Below are 14,598 nucleotides of genomic sequence, written 5' to 3' on the forward strand. Positions count from 1 at the left end.
CCCATGTATTTACACCTGCAGAGAGGTAAATGTTTGGGTAATTAGGTGGTTTCCAATACTTCAGCTTTTCAGTGTAGTTGTAGAGTTAATGCTGTAAACACTGTAGATGGACACAATGTGTTCACTGCATTTAAACATTACATTTCCACTTGTAGTGTTTTGCTTTCAAGTGCTTAAGAGAGAGGTTTAAGTAGGGTTGTATTTTGGATTTTTTGGGGGGTTTTGTGTGTTTTTTTTTTTCTTTGTGTGTTTTTTTTTTCTTCTTTCTTTGTTTTGTCTGTTCTTAAAGTCTCCTTAATGACATGAATTGGCTAAGGAATGTGAGTGAATGTGTGTGGGTGTTAGCTCTCGGCAGAGGCCGGTGCTTTGGAAAAGCAAGATCTACATTCTCACTTCACAGTTGCCATGAAATTCCAAATGTCCATGCTGTGCGGTTTAATGGAAACCATGAAGTTCCTAAATGACCGCAGGTTTGTTCCGATGTTAAGCACAAAACAAATCTTTCAAGTCATTGGCTGAGTCGCAAAAAAGGAGGGTCATGTTTTCAGGAAGCTAATCTCCTTTCCTTTTTTTCCTTCATGGTTTGCATTTCTATGGCATTAGAAATGTGTTTCTAGTGAGGTACTGGAACTACCAGCTCACAAACAAGGGTCCTCAGTTCCCAGGACTGAAAACAAGACACTTGGAACCTGAAGCTGTATTCATCTCTTATCCGAAATGGTCAGGCCAGTGCAACGATTGTACCTCCTGGAGCAACTAATTGGAAATTGATTTAAAGAAACTAATGATTTGTGTAAGGAAAGAAGTCTAAGTATAGGTTCACGTTTGCCCCATAAAAAATCATCACATATTCATTCTCTGCCTGCAGCAGGTTAACAGAGAAAAAGGAAGTGAATGCCTACACTTCATTTTGTTCAGTTTTTGAAGGAGAAATACTGGAATGAGCTAGTCTTTTATTGTATTTGCAGAATGGTACGTGGAGTTTCCTGAAATTGCATGTTTCAGAAAAGCCCCAGTTGCTGTGGAGGGCAACTGTGAGTCGGGAGACAGCCATGTGATGCCATTTTCCTTATTAGATGTCTTTGCAGTGGTCTTTCAAAATGTGTTTCATTGGTAATATGCAATGAGTTTTATTCACCAGCTGCATATGTTTGCTTCCTATTTTCTGTGCACTCCTGTTTCTTTTGCCTTCTTCCCACACCTCTCAAAGTGACATTTTCAGCACATCAAATTAAAAAAAACTTTTGTATATTATTATGTATACCACTAATGCTGCAGTAGAAATAAAAGTATTGGGAGTGCTAGACAAGCTGTTATTTTGAGAACTGGATATTATAGGCCAGGACATTTAACCCTGGGAAAAAGTTTTTACAGAAGAACAGAGCTGAGGACACAATTTTACTGGCTTTATAGAAGAAAAGGAATATTCTCTACAAAGGCAGACAAATTCATTCTTTCCAGACTCAAGGACTTTTACTCAGGCCAAAAAGTGCTTCCTCCTCCCTTTTGAAGAAGTTATTTCAAGAAAGAGAGCTGGGAAGCTTCTATTATTCTCTGCTAAACTGTGGGTTAAACATAAAGGGAATGTCTGTTTGTTCTGAGACTGAATTTGCTGAGAAATTTTTGGAGGGGATTAAAGCATAGCTGTGCCTGAATGAGTCTAGCTCAGATACTTAAATGGCGTATGAATCCATGCAATCCAGATTGTCATCTTCCTGATATTTTCTTGACATTTTAAATTTAGATCCTATAACGTATACTCTTGTGAATAATTGTTTTCTTGTTCTGACACCTATTTGATTTTGTGTTTCAAGCTAAGTATGTAAAGCACTGTTTATAAGGAGAAAATTCAGTGCTGATCTTCAGGCATTAGGTTTGATAAAGAGTGCAAGATGTGTAGATGCTACCTGTGAGTTGCAATGCAATTGATCGGGATGATAGGTGGAAAGATTTTTGTTGTCTTTTGTGGTGTTTCTTGTTTACTTTGTACCAGTACCTCACTGCCCAGTTTGCAGGGAAAAAAGGCAAGAGAGTAAGAGCTAGGGCAGTGTTTCCAGGAGCCTGCCTCTTTCTCAGCCAGCCTCAGAAATGCATATATGTGTAGCATGTCCCCACTTATAATGTAGCGTGGATAATGCTACATGCACCCATTTAAAAAAAAAAAAAAGAAAAAAGAAATTTGTGCTGACATTTAACTGGATTGGGCCCAGAGAATCTGTTTAAGCGTAAAACTGCATTTAAAATAGTGGGGAAGTAAGTATTTCCCTCAAAAGATGTACTCTGAGAGTTTGTAAAGCAAAATCTCGTGTTCAGAGGTCTGTGTTTCGCTCTAGGTGGCAGGGAGGCGACCGGCGCCCCACCACCAGAGAAGTCAGTGCCAGCTAGTGGGCAAACTTTCCTCCACAGGAGACAACTGTCTGGTGCTCTGTCTCCTCATAGTCTCTGGTTCTGGTGCACTGACTGGAAGGAGGGTCATGGGAGCACAAGGTTGGGTATCATCTCCACCCTTGGTCCCACAGCAGATTTCTCAGCTGTCAGACCTCACCTCACTAGTCCAAGCGGAGGAGGAGTGTATCCTCCGCAGGCCAAACGGAGATAATGAGAATGATAAAGAAGGGTAGCTGTAAACCACAGCAGTCTCCTTTATTTTGTGCCTTTCTGGAATTTACAAAATCAGATTGTTTTTCTGTTGGTTTGCTCATGCTCTTTTCCCCTGTCTTCTCCTATAATAGTGCATGTTTGCGTCCTTTTCAACTGGGAGAAAAAGAACAAATCTTTGCATTCCTTTCTGTGACGTTTTTGCAGCAGGGTAACGTGGTTTTGTAGAAATATGTGCATTTACCTATTTCCATTGCCTGATTGCTTGCATTTCGTACTTTAAGCATAAAAGTTAATGTGAGAAATGAAAAAAAAATACCCCTTTAAATTATACTAGAGAGTATGACTTGCAGAGATAAAAGTACAGGAAATTCAGAGTTAGGGCATGAAGCATAACACTGTTCTTAACTCACAATTTTTTTCCTGTAATGTTGACATGATTTAAGGGCATACAGTCAGCAAGTTACATCTTAATGTTTATTTTTATTGGGTTTTACATATTTAAGTTACACTGCTTAATATTTACCCAACATATATTTATTTATTTGTTGTTGTTGTTTGTAAATTACGTATAAAAATTTTTCATGGAAGTCTGTGAAACCCACATTATGCAGTGAAGGCACAGTTTTTCCAGTTGATCATAGTACGGACCTATTTTCTCCAGAGACTCTGCTCCCTGAAGCAGTTTGGCCTGTTGAATAAACTAGTACTTGAACAAATTTTAAAAATGTGAAATGAGTACACAGTAGGGTAAAGAGCTTCATTGTCAGCTAAAAGGAAGTTATCATGATAATAGTCTTGATTTTTCAAGTAACTTTTGTTTTCTTCAGTTTGCGTAATGGTTCCGTTAAAGAAAGAGATTTAGAAACAAATGTGCTTCTTAAACTATATATTTCCCATTTTACAAGAATTTGGGCTTTTTTGTTGACTTGTTTCAGAAATGCTACCTTCTGGAAAGGAAGGACCCTCTTTTTGTTAAGTAATCAATTGACTTTTTTTTTTTTTTTTTTTTTTAAATGGAAGGTAGCGTACCTTTAAAATGCACAATAACTGATAAAATTTACTCAAAATATAGGCAAGAATAGTGTGGTTAATCACCAGCAGCGTTTCCCTGCTACATGTGATGATATTAGGAAAGCGAAGTGATGTTACGATGATGCAATGATTCCATTTCATCCTTTTCAGAAGGTGTAACTGCTTCAATTCCTACAGCTTTTTAGAGAGGCACCATGGAACCTTTAAAGCCACATTGCTTTAAGACACCATGCTTTTGGATCTGGCCCTCAACTGAAGTCAGCCTATAAACCCATAGTTCACTCAGTAAATGTCACCATAAAGCTGACATTACAATACTTGCCTCTCTTAAATTTGTATGTTCACCGATATTTTGAAAGCCTTTTGTCCTATCTAGGTGTTGCAGGTAATTTGACAAAGAAAGCCCTTGGAGGTCAGAGCCACAATAATGAAATAATTCACTATGTTTTCAGCTTTTCTTGAGTACCAAGGGTACTCATTTGATCACAAAAGGATCAGCTCATATGGTGGTTATACACTTATGGTCAGGGACCTGTTAGTCTTTCAGACTGTGTGACATCAAGTTTTCTTTCAGAGGGCCTAGTAAATGCATTGCACTCTTTTGGGAGCCTGAGCATGTATTGTAACTTAACCAGGAGTTTGCAAAGCTTCCTGACACTTAAAGTCATCCAGTTTTGTTTTAATTTGTACATGTCAAGACATCCTATTGCTTTAGGAATTTCTAGTTTAATTTAATAACTTACTGAAGTTTACTACACTTTAAACAGATTTTTTAGAAGAGTGTAATCTAATCAGGAGCTCTGCATAAAGGAATTTAAGGTACCATTCTGGAATGTACAAGGCACACCAAATTACTGAAACATCCCTGTGTAAAATGATATTTTAAAGTTGTGTTACAGCTTTCTTGTTTTACAAACCAAAAAGCTGAAGAAACCTCTCTCCAAGTCTTCTTCTGTGTTCTTCATGACTCTTCTGATAAAAATTTTACGTGCCTGATGAAAGTAGTTTGTAGTGTTGTATGTGGTGGTGGTGGGTTCTGGCTTTTTGGTTGGGGTTTTTTGTTTGTTTGTTTTAACTGTTCTGTGCTTTCAGAACACACATTTGGCATATATATATGAAGGATGAAATTCCATTAGCAGTTTTTAAATGTTGATTCACATAAAATGTGATTGGTATGCAGGAAATATTAGTTCCATTTGCCTAGTGGACTCACTTGAACTACACGGTAAGCCCCACAGAAAGTGATGATCTAGTACCTGAGCTAAGAGCAGTTCTTAGAGGCTGATTGTGCTCAGGAATCTAACAAGTATAAAAAGTTCTGTTGAAGTAATTATTAGATTTTTTTATTTAATTTCAATCTGAAGTATAACTGTATATATAAATTCAGCCAAAACCAATAGAGACAGTAAACCTAGCTCACCCACACTCAAGTTGTTTATAACTGATAAGCTTGATTCCTTGCCCAGTTAGTGTAATTTGCATCTTGCATTTACAAAAGACCTACATGTTAGCCATCAACTGAAATTGAGCCTAAAATATTTTTTTTTAGGCTATTCAGATATCAACTGATATTTTATAAGCAATACTGCCAGAAAGCCAACTGTTTTCCCTGACCATTACTGTTATAAAACTGCCCTTTAGAGCTCTATTGAATATACAGTGCTTCAGATATTGCATGCAATTTGCGGGAGAAGGAATAATTCCCTCCTGAAGTTACTTCAACTAAGTTTCACTGGGGATGAACAAATATTAAAGTGTTTAGTTTGGATAAGCAAACAAAAGTTTGAAAACTATCCCAAACCTACTTAGAGCCAAATGTACCTTTTCCCGGTGAAGCCTTCTCTCAGATCATTTATGGGGGAGGGGGATGGAGCCCTTATCAGGATTTTGGCTGGGAGGTTGCAGGCTACACATCTGCAGTGGACAGTTCAGAAAATGTACACTGCCTTGGCCAGTGCTAAAAGGGTGGAACTTTTTGTCCTCCTAATACATTGATGATTTTAATAATAAACATTCATTTTGAGAAAATGAAGTTGACAGTAGTAGTAGTAGTAGTTCACTTCTAAGCATGTGGTATAAGTCAGTCATTTTTTGCTCTATCATTAGAGCATCTTTTTAAGAGGCTACTCAGTTTAATAGAGTTATTTAGATGAACTGAGATTTAGATTAGCCTGTAGCGTAATGCAAATGCAGATGTTCTTACTCAGCATGCAAGTGTTTGTATTTTGGATAACAGATTACAATCAGTCTGTTTTTCAAATAGGTGCAGATAGGTTGCATAAGCCATGTCTGCATCCACTTTATGATCCTAATTCTGTTGTCTCCTAAGAGCTAACATCAATCTGCTGTTTGTTAGTGGATGCTAAAGGTTGTCAGTTCATGAGATCAGCATTTCCCTTCTCACTTCAGGATTATGGACAACACCGGATTACATTCTCACAACCAAGTGGACTGAAATAACTTTTTGCTCCCCTAAAGGTTTTTGCAGAGATCTGCAATAATATTCTCTACTAAGAGGCCTTGTGTGTCCCTGGCACTTCATTTTCAGTCCAAGGAATACCATTTTCCTACTTGAAATCCAAGTGAGATGTTCACTACATTCTTTTTCATTGCTGCAAAACTACCCATTTTTGCATCAGCAACCTCTGTCAGAGGTGTGCGAGTTCCAAGTCCTTACGACTTGCGCTTTTTTCACCACCTTTCATAAAGTTAAGTTGGTTCTACGTCCTTGCCATAAATTCCTGTTGAGAGAGGTGTCTGCTTTACACCTCAATCAATATATTTCCTTTTTGTTTTCCTTCCTTCATGCTTATGGCTTCTTTTGAGCTTCTGCTTTCTACAAACTGGGTGTCTGCTTCTCTTTATGAAAATCAGATTTCTTGTGGGGAAAAAATGCTCTTTCAGTGGTTTTTAGAGAGAACTTCAAGGGGACTTGTCCCTGTAGATATGCTGGGAAAGCAAATAGGTTACATAACCTATCTGAACTTGCTGTAGTTTAGCAAACACCAGAATCTGAAAGGGCTTCCCGGATAGTCTTTTGAGCCTTGCCTTGCTGGAGTTCTGCTAGTTGAAACCCGTAAGGCCACCAGAAGGCATTCGCTACAGCAACTCTTCTAATTCCACTGTCCAGACACCAGTGCTCATCCAGACTGTTCCGCCCTTGGTTAACAAGCATGCCTCCAGCAAAGAGTGCTTGAACATCATCAATACTTATTGCATATTGGATTTTTAAGGGCCTTTTCTGACCTGCTCCACATACTTAATACAAATATACTTGAGAGAAGTAGTGAGCAAACTGGAGTATTCTCAAGGCATTTGTCTGCAAAGTAACAGTGAGTTCCATGTTTGTTCTCATTTTTATATAAGCTATCAGGAGAATCCTAAATTGTTGATTTCCATTTTTTAATAGTTCATTTGTTTTGTTAGCTACATAGATTTATATTTCTGAATATTATTCCTCAAAAATATTGCATATTTGGCAGAAATCCATAGCAAAAATTAATCTTCTGAAGGCCTAAAGATTTTTTAATGCAAGAAAGCTGCATCATAAAGACACTTTCATTGTTCCTAGATCTTTCTCCTTTATGTTGTTAAATGTTACTATTAGAAATAATTACTTTATCCCTCTTTCCCCATTGTATCCATATTGCTGATACAGTATATCTTTATTAATTATAAAGTGATTGAAGTATTTTACTGAATCAGTGTAATTTCTTTTTTGCCAAAATGTATATGATTATTAGCTCTAGGATTCTGCATTAAAATTAGTCTTTGGTAAAAGATAGATTAATGCACCACTGGCAAAGATGTGCTGTCCTTGTCCTATTTAGTAGCAGAATGCCTAAATTGTAGTTGCACCAGTTCGGAGCAGACAGACAAAAAGGAAGGTAGCTAAGCATTTTGCTGTGCGTGAGCAGTTAGAGGGCAAGCAGACACCATGCACCTTGACCACCTATTATGAAGCTTTTTGCTGCAATGTCAAGTGAAAGCGAGTTAATTGGGTGAAGCTGTAGAGCATGTTAGGGGCATGGTAAAGGGTTGCTGTCTGACAGCTGAATGTCAGCAGAAGCTAGTGAAGTGTGGCTGAGAGACAGAGACCTGTCACAAAGTTCATGTGGACTGTAGCACAGTTAGGGAGATGAAATGTGGTTCTGTCTCACTTTCTCCCTCATTGCATTCAAGCACCTTAAGATTTCACACTGTATGTGTCAACCCTTGTTCTCTAAGCTGTTTTCTCCTAACACTTCTGCATTCAAATGATTGGACAGAAGATGCTAATGTTTGGCAAAATTAATGTAAATACACTTTTTTCCTTTTTCTGCTAGAGCGGCAGTATACATGCAACTCAGACAAAACTTTGAAGGCTTACGTCAGACAGTCACACTGTCTAGGAATTCAGCTGATGACTGAATACATTTCTCAAGAGAATATGAAGTTTGACACTTTAACTAGTTGGATAGGGACTGTTTTCCCACTAGCACTGGCAGAAGAAAAGGCTAAGTGGAGAGGACTACTTCATAAGCCACTTGTGCCTCAGCATGGTGTCGTGAGTGTTTTAGTCTGTGGTTGTAGTCACCTTCTCCTCTTCTTGCTAGAAAGAAGCAAAGAGCTGAGAGATAACCATGAGAGAGAGAAATACTGATCTGAGGCAATGAAAAGCTGTGGGAAAACTCACATAGTAGGAAGGGCTTTCTTGGAAGCAAGAGGAACATCAGTTAAAGATAGCAACAATCTTACACACTGATGCAAAACATGGAGAGGTGTCACAACGGTTTAGTAAGAGTACAGTGTATCTTTCAATGTTGTTTGCCACATGCAGCACAAGATAAGCCAATAGCCTTTTGGGTTAGCTACTCATGTTAAAAATAAATAAAAGTTGCTTCCATTCTGGAGAAAGTGGAAAGACAGTGGTAGGCAGCATGGGCAAAAAGTACTAAAGAATTTGGAAACTTGGATCAAAATCAATACAGACTGAGCATTTCACCATGAAAATAGTGCACTACATAGTTTGTCTAATGTTTTGATATCATTAGTGTAGTGCAGAGAATCTGACCTGAAAATAAAAGACTTCTGTGTGTATTCCAATGAAGCATCTGGAAAAGAAACTTACTATATAGGCTGTATGGTGGATTTTGGCCAAAGTATTTATAAATCATCAAAATTAGCAATGCAAAACCAAATTATTTGTCTTTAAGCCAACAAAACATTGAAGATAAGGTGTTCATCTGATGTGATAATTCATCCAATCTTGTGTGTTCTTCAAACATACCAGGTTTAAGTATGTTTGAATAAAACAGGATATTCTTTTAGAAAAACAAATACCATTTTATGAAATCTTTCTCTTAATTGCTTTTAATTGAGCCTCTAGAGTGTGATTTCACTGAATGCATTACATGCTAAAGCATTAGAAAAGCAGGAAAAAAATATTTCCAGATATTTCAGACTCATATATTTGTTTAAAAACTCCTGAAAGTGGAAGAGGGAATTCTTTGATAATGAACAAAACCATTAGTATTGTTGGGCAAAAACCCAAAGTGTGTTGTGTGTCTACCTTTCTGACTTAATATGTAATGAGTTGGCAGCCCATTGAATTATTCTCTGATAGCAAATTGTTTGCAGAATCCAGGCAGGAGTGCTGACAATTAAAATTTATACCGAATGTTACCGTTTTCCTACTTTGTGTCAGAGCACCAATTTAGTCCTACTGCCTCAGCATACAGAATTGCAAAATCATTGACATGGGAAGCAAACTTTCTAGTTTTGGCCAGCATACATTCCTGCTTTGAAAAAGTTTGTTAACTAGCACTCTATTACACTGACACCCACTAGTAATACTTTCCATTTTAAGCACCAGTAGAAACTGGTGCATTTTCATCAGCATTTTCATCAGCCTGATGTTTTATTTATTTCACTGAGAGTGAGAAACGGCTCTTAGAGCTACTTTCAACAGCAAAAGAATGAGCAGTGTACTGGAAGTCCATTGGCATTGTCTGGCAAAAGGCAACTCAGTTTTGGAAACAGCAGTCTGAGAAGGAGGTTGTGAATGATCTGAAAATGTGCATCTTTCTCTGTAGGGAAATAAGTTTTCCACATAAGTGCTGCAAAATGGTTATCGAAGACAGTGGTTGTTTCTTTAACACTTGCTGGAGTTGCTATTGCTACAGTGAAATGATGCAAGCCACAATGATAGCATAGGTGGGAGAAGCTGAAAAGAACATTATTGGCCATTTGATTTGCTGTCTACTAGTATTACTGTGTATATGTATGTTCTAGAGTTGGGGTGAGAGGCATCAGTATCAGAAATCAGTTGTGGAGAAATATATTGACTGTTTCCTACTTTTCCCCCATCGCTCTCTGTGTCTGTGCTTACCTTACATGTCTTCCTACTCTTGCGGGACTGTGCTACAGCCTTTCCAGACAATTTAGGGTTAGCTAGAATTCAAAAGAAACTACAGCTTGCTCCTTCCTCTGCAATTCTGTTTGCTGTCAGGCATCTTCACACACCTAAGTATCCTGTAATCAAAGTGATTTCCAGATCACACTTTGGCCTTGTAATTCAATAATTGTCTTTAATTTACCTTGATATACATTACTTACACTGCATGTGAACTTATTACTGCGCCTGCATCATCACCCAGGGAACCTCCATAACTGGGTCTCTGTTTTATCTTGTAACTTCAGTATTATTCTTTCAGCCCTTTTATTTCATCCCTTACTCAGTCATTTTCTGTTCTGATTCTAAGCAGTTTCATTACTTTCTTGCCTCAGTTGAAGCCATATATGTAAGCTTGTTATTCACAACCCAGAAACCTTAACTCACAAAAACCTTACCACTTTTTTATTATTCTGATTTTTTTATAATATAGAATGTTACAGGTCATAAGAAAGTGGAAGGGATGTTTGGGCTACTGTGTTTTGAAATTGAATATTTGAAAGCAGTTTAAAGTGACTAAAATTAGTGGTGGGAAATCCCAAAATTGGAAGGAGTTATTGTTGTAACATACAAATAGTAGAGTGCAATTGAAAATTGTAGTGTGGTATTATAGTGAAAATTGTGGTTCAGTGAAATTATCCTTGTGTAGACTTTGAAGGCTGAAACTGTTCTGACTGATTTGTGGCTTCAGCTCTGGTTATAGATTTTAATCCTACAATTGACGATAAACAATATACTTCTAACAGTGAATTTCTTTATGTAGTTATCTGTTTGCACCACTGTCATAACACATGGATAGTCTTCTAATTCCAAGTGTCTAACTGTGTGTATTATTCCACAAGTATTGATATCTAAAAGCAAAATACGGTATCTTTGGTCACCACATGATGCTTTTGAGTAGGCCAACGTTGCAATAAAAACATATATAAGGATATAATACATGATGGTTTTACAATATTTCCTCACAATATCATACATAATAAAGCAACTCACTATAAATCAGTTTTAACTTTAGTAAAACAGCTCATGTATCATGAGTCAACTTGTAAACTAGATCCTAAATGTGATCATAGGTTAGTCACAGAAGAAAAACTGTAGAGAAGAATTGTTTTAGAAATCTTTTTCCATGTCTAACACTAAAAAATTGCTTGAGTTAACTATAGTTTAGAAAGCAATTATTCCATAGTATAGACTAACCTTTCGTACTTTGGTCTTTGGGAAAACATGTTTTATAAAGTTAGGCTATCAAACTTTGAAAAATAACCATAGGACATGACCAATTACTATATTACATAAATATTTTGAAAGCATATTTTTGCTAGACATACTGTGTCCTAAATATCTATTTACCTGATGAAGTGTAACAGTTTAGATGGAATCATTTACAGCTTATCGGGTAAATAAAAGTGCTGTGCTAAAGATTTACCTGAATAGACACCCTATTTAAGATACATAATTCCTCTTTCAAAAATTACCTGAATGCATATTTATATGATGGATTATCATTGCAGCTCTGGCATAGTCATTTGAGTTTGTCAATTTAATACATGTTTTAGAAAGGTGTCTAAATACAATAATGTTGAAAGAGGTCTGTTGGGGAAATTATAACTGCCTTTAAAATTCCTGCTACAGGTATGTGTTCAAACAATGAATGTTATAACAGTTCTGAGTATTTTTTCATCTAACCTATAGAATCCTATTTTATTATTCATCATGAGTGTATATAATGATATTGGATCAAAACAGTTCTTACGAGTAACAGCCAAGATTTTTTTTTACATCAATCACATTGCTATTAGATCTGATTTCCCTTCTATTCAATGGATAGTATTCTGTTCTTTGTAAGAAGTACAGCACAGGATCTGGATAACCAAAACAGAGCTTTTTTCCCCCAACAGAGAAGCTTTTACTGTAACATAGTCTATTGACTTGCTGCCAATCATTAAGTTTCATACATTTTTTTTTGCAACTCTCAAAAGAAATCTGATTTCTTGTCTCCTTACTGGGATTTTGATGCCGAAGTCTTCAAAAAAAACCTCACTACATCTAGAAAAAGAGTAATATGAGAGCGTAATTGTAGCATGTGATTTTTACTCATTGTGATATGCTGATTCAGATGTTGAAAGCAGTACAAACCAGTATGTTTAGTCTTCAGTATTTGTTATCCAGAGTGAAACCTGTTTGTAGCTTCTATCTTCTTGATTTCGGGTTTTTACACACAGAAGTGTTTTTAGAGCATCACAAGTTATTTGCATATTTCAATACTGTCATAATATTTTCTTATGAATGACTTTTATTTTAGAGTGAATTTTGGTTATGTGATCAGCTGATTAAAGTGTGCAAATAACAGACTGTTAATCGGTGTAATAGGTGGATGCCTTCATTGAGATCTCATTTCAAATGTGCTGATACAAATGCAATAGATCTTGTTTGTGCTTTGGCTTTTTAGTGGTTCCCATTCTGCATGGCTTTGAGCCTGAAGGGCTGAAAAGCTGGAGTGTTACAGATCATACTTGCCATTTCTGCTGGTTATCTCATCCTCATCACCACCATAGTTTAGAAAAACTCAAGGCACTTCCTCATTTTAACTATCTTCTTGCAGTAGTCATCTAAATTTGCTACTGTATGGGTTCTTAGTGAAGGCCTAACATAACCTAGCTGTTTACAGTAGCTGCAATACGGCTTGTGATGAATCAGGAAATCAAGAGTCCATATCAAACGGAACTGTTGAAGTAGGTGTTAGAGGCAACCATTGATTTTTCTCCAGCAGTAGTAACAGAGGAAAGGGGAATCTCATGAATGTGTCTTTATACATATGACTGAGTCTGGATTTGTTGAAATACGAATATACACACACCCTTCTGCCTCTGTCTGGATATCTATGAGTATATATATCTGTGCCTCTGTATATATACACTTCTGTCTGTGTGTGTGTTTATATATACATGTATACTCTTCCTGAAATGCCAAAGAGTGTATAAAACCTCAAATATACTGTAACAGTCTTTCAGTATCTTAACTTTTGTCTTTTCCATAATTATGCTTTGCATGTGAAGTTCACATATTTTATGACCTGATGAAATAATTGATTGTTATTTCCACAGCTATATGGTGCATTGGGTAAAGTATCTTGGTAAAGGGTAGAAGAGCAATATGGCATTGTGTTTTCTTAAGTTTGTTTATTATTATGGATATTTAAGGGAATACAGAGTGTCTTTATTTAGCATTTTAAAAAATTACTAATGCTGATATACTGATATTATCCATAATCTTTCAAAGTAGAATGCACAATGTTTTGGTGCTTGAAGTTATTTAATGTTGAATTTTAACTGGTCTAACCTTTATAACTGTTTGACTGAATGTCGAGACTCATTGAAATATGAATCATGTTTCCCCTCAACGTACATTCAGTGTATATTCTCTGGCCATCTTCTAACAGGCTAACATTTGAAGAGTATTAAGTGTTTGGTTTCAATTGGTGGTAAAATATATTTAAAAGTAAATTAATACCTTCCATGGTTAGCATGGCGTATTTTTCCTAATAACAATGACAGGGAGACTGTAGAACAAGTTTGTTTACTTGATTAAAAAAAACACACCCTAGAAATGATAATGAAGTGGGGTAAAAGTTTTCTCTAAGTATTTGTAGCACTTCCAATAAAGTAGACTATTGTTTCCTAACACTCACTAGTGCAGAATACTCTAGCTAATGTCCTTTGTTCCTGCTTATTAAAGATTAATATATATATATATTCAGGTACCAAGTATTCTAAATAAGCATTGGAGACAAGAAGCAAACAGTTGCAAATGCTTCATATGCATACCTTTGTGAAAGGCATAATGAAATTATTTTTCTTGCTTCTTTAACAGTAAACGTAGATTCTTTTTTGTTTTGTTTTTTATTATTACTTTGTTTTAATCCAGGAATCAAGAAGGAGTTCAAACGTCGCCATGACTTCAAGCTAGGAATTCAGCCTGACCAGAGTTGTATCCCAGATTTTTTGGCATTGCAAGCTGAACCTGACACATCCTACAGTTTTATGCACAATAGAGCCAGTTCTCTGTCTTCAGTCTATTCCTTCAGCCTGAATGTCACATCCAGTCCCAAAAGAACAATGGAAAATGGATTTTCAGATTCTTTGTATCAATAATCTTGTAGAAGGAAAAAATTGCATTAATGTAAAATGATGCAATTAAAGTGCAATTTTGTTGCTACCTTTGAATTGTAGTTCAGCATATGTATTTTTTGACATTAATTTTACATTTTTATGAAAATGTGCATTCATATGTTCACGTTTCTGCGCTTCTCATTCTTTGCATACTGAAACAGTTATTTTTTTTAACTTTTATTTATTGCAGTTGTTCATTTTTTATATAGTATATTTTTAAATGTTAAAGAATGACACATTTTGGGTAATTTTCCTCAGTCTTAAAAAAAAAATCAATAAGCCATTTTAGTCTCTATCTATCAAAGTTGTTTCATACTTGTCTATTTTAAAGCAGGACTGCAATACTTTAATAGGATTGAGAGA

At 36.2% G+C, this 14,598-nt stretch overlaps 1 protein-coding gene across 4 annotated transcripts in view; it reads left to right on the forward strand.

Annotated features, from left to right (window-relative positions):
• Positions 1 to 14,171, forward strand: part of CCDC171 (coiled-coil domain containing 171) — a 158,592-nt gene extending 144,421 nt beyond the window's left edge. For all 4 annotated transcript variants that reach the window (XM_075527213.1, XM_075527216.1, XM_075527215.1 and 1 more), the window contains one exon: positions 13,991 to 14,171. In XM_075527213.1, the coding sequence (XP_075383328.1) occupies positions 13,991 to 14,032 (42 nt within the window). In that variant the 3' untranslated portion in view covers positions 14,033 to 14,171. The remainder of the gene's footprint in view (positions 1 to 13,990) is intronic.
• Positions 14,172 to 14,598: the final 427 nt, after the last annotated feature.

The sequence above is a fragment of the Mycteria americana genome, chromosome Z (genome assembly GCF_035582795.1).
Source record: "Mycteria americana isolate JAX WOST 10 ecotype Jacksonville Zoo and Gardens chromosome Z, USCA_MyAme_1.0, whole genome shotgun sequence".
Lineage (NCBI taxonomy): Eukaryota > Metazoa > Chordata > Aves > Ciconiiformes > Ciconiidae > Mycteria > Mycteria americana.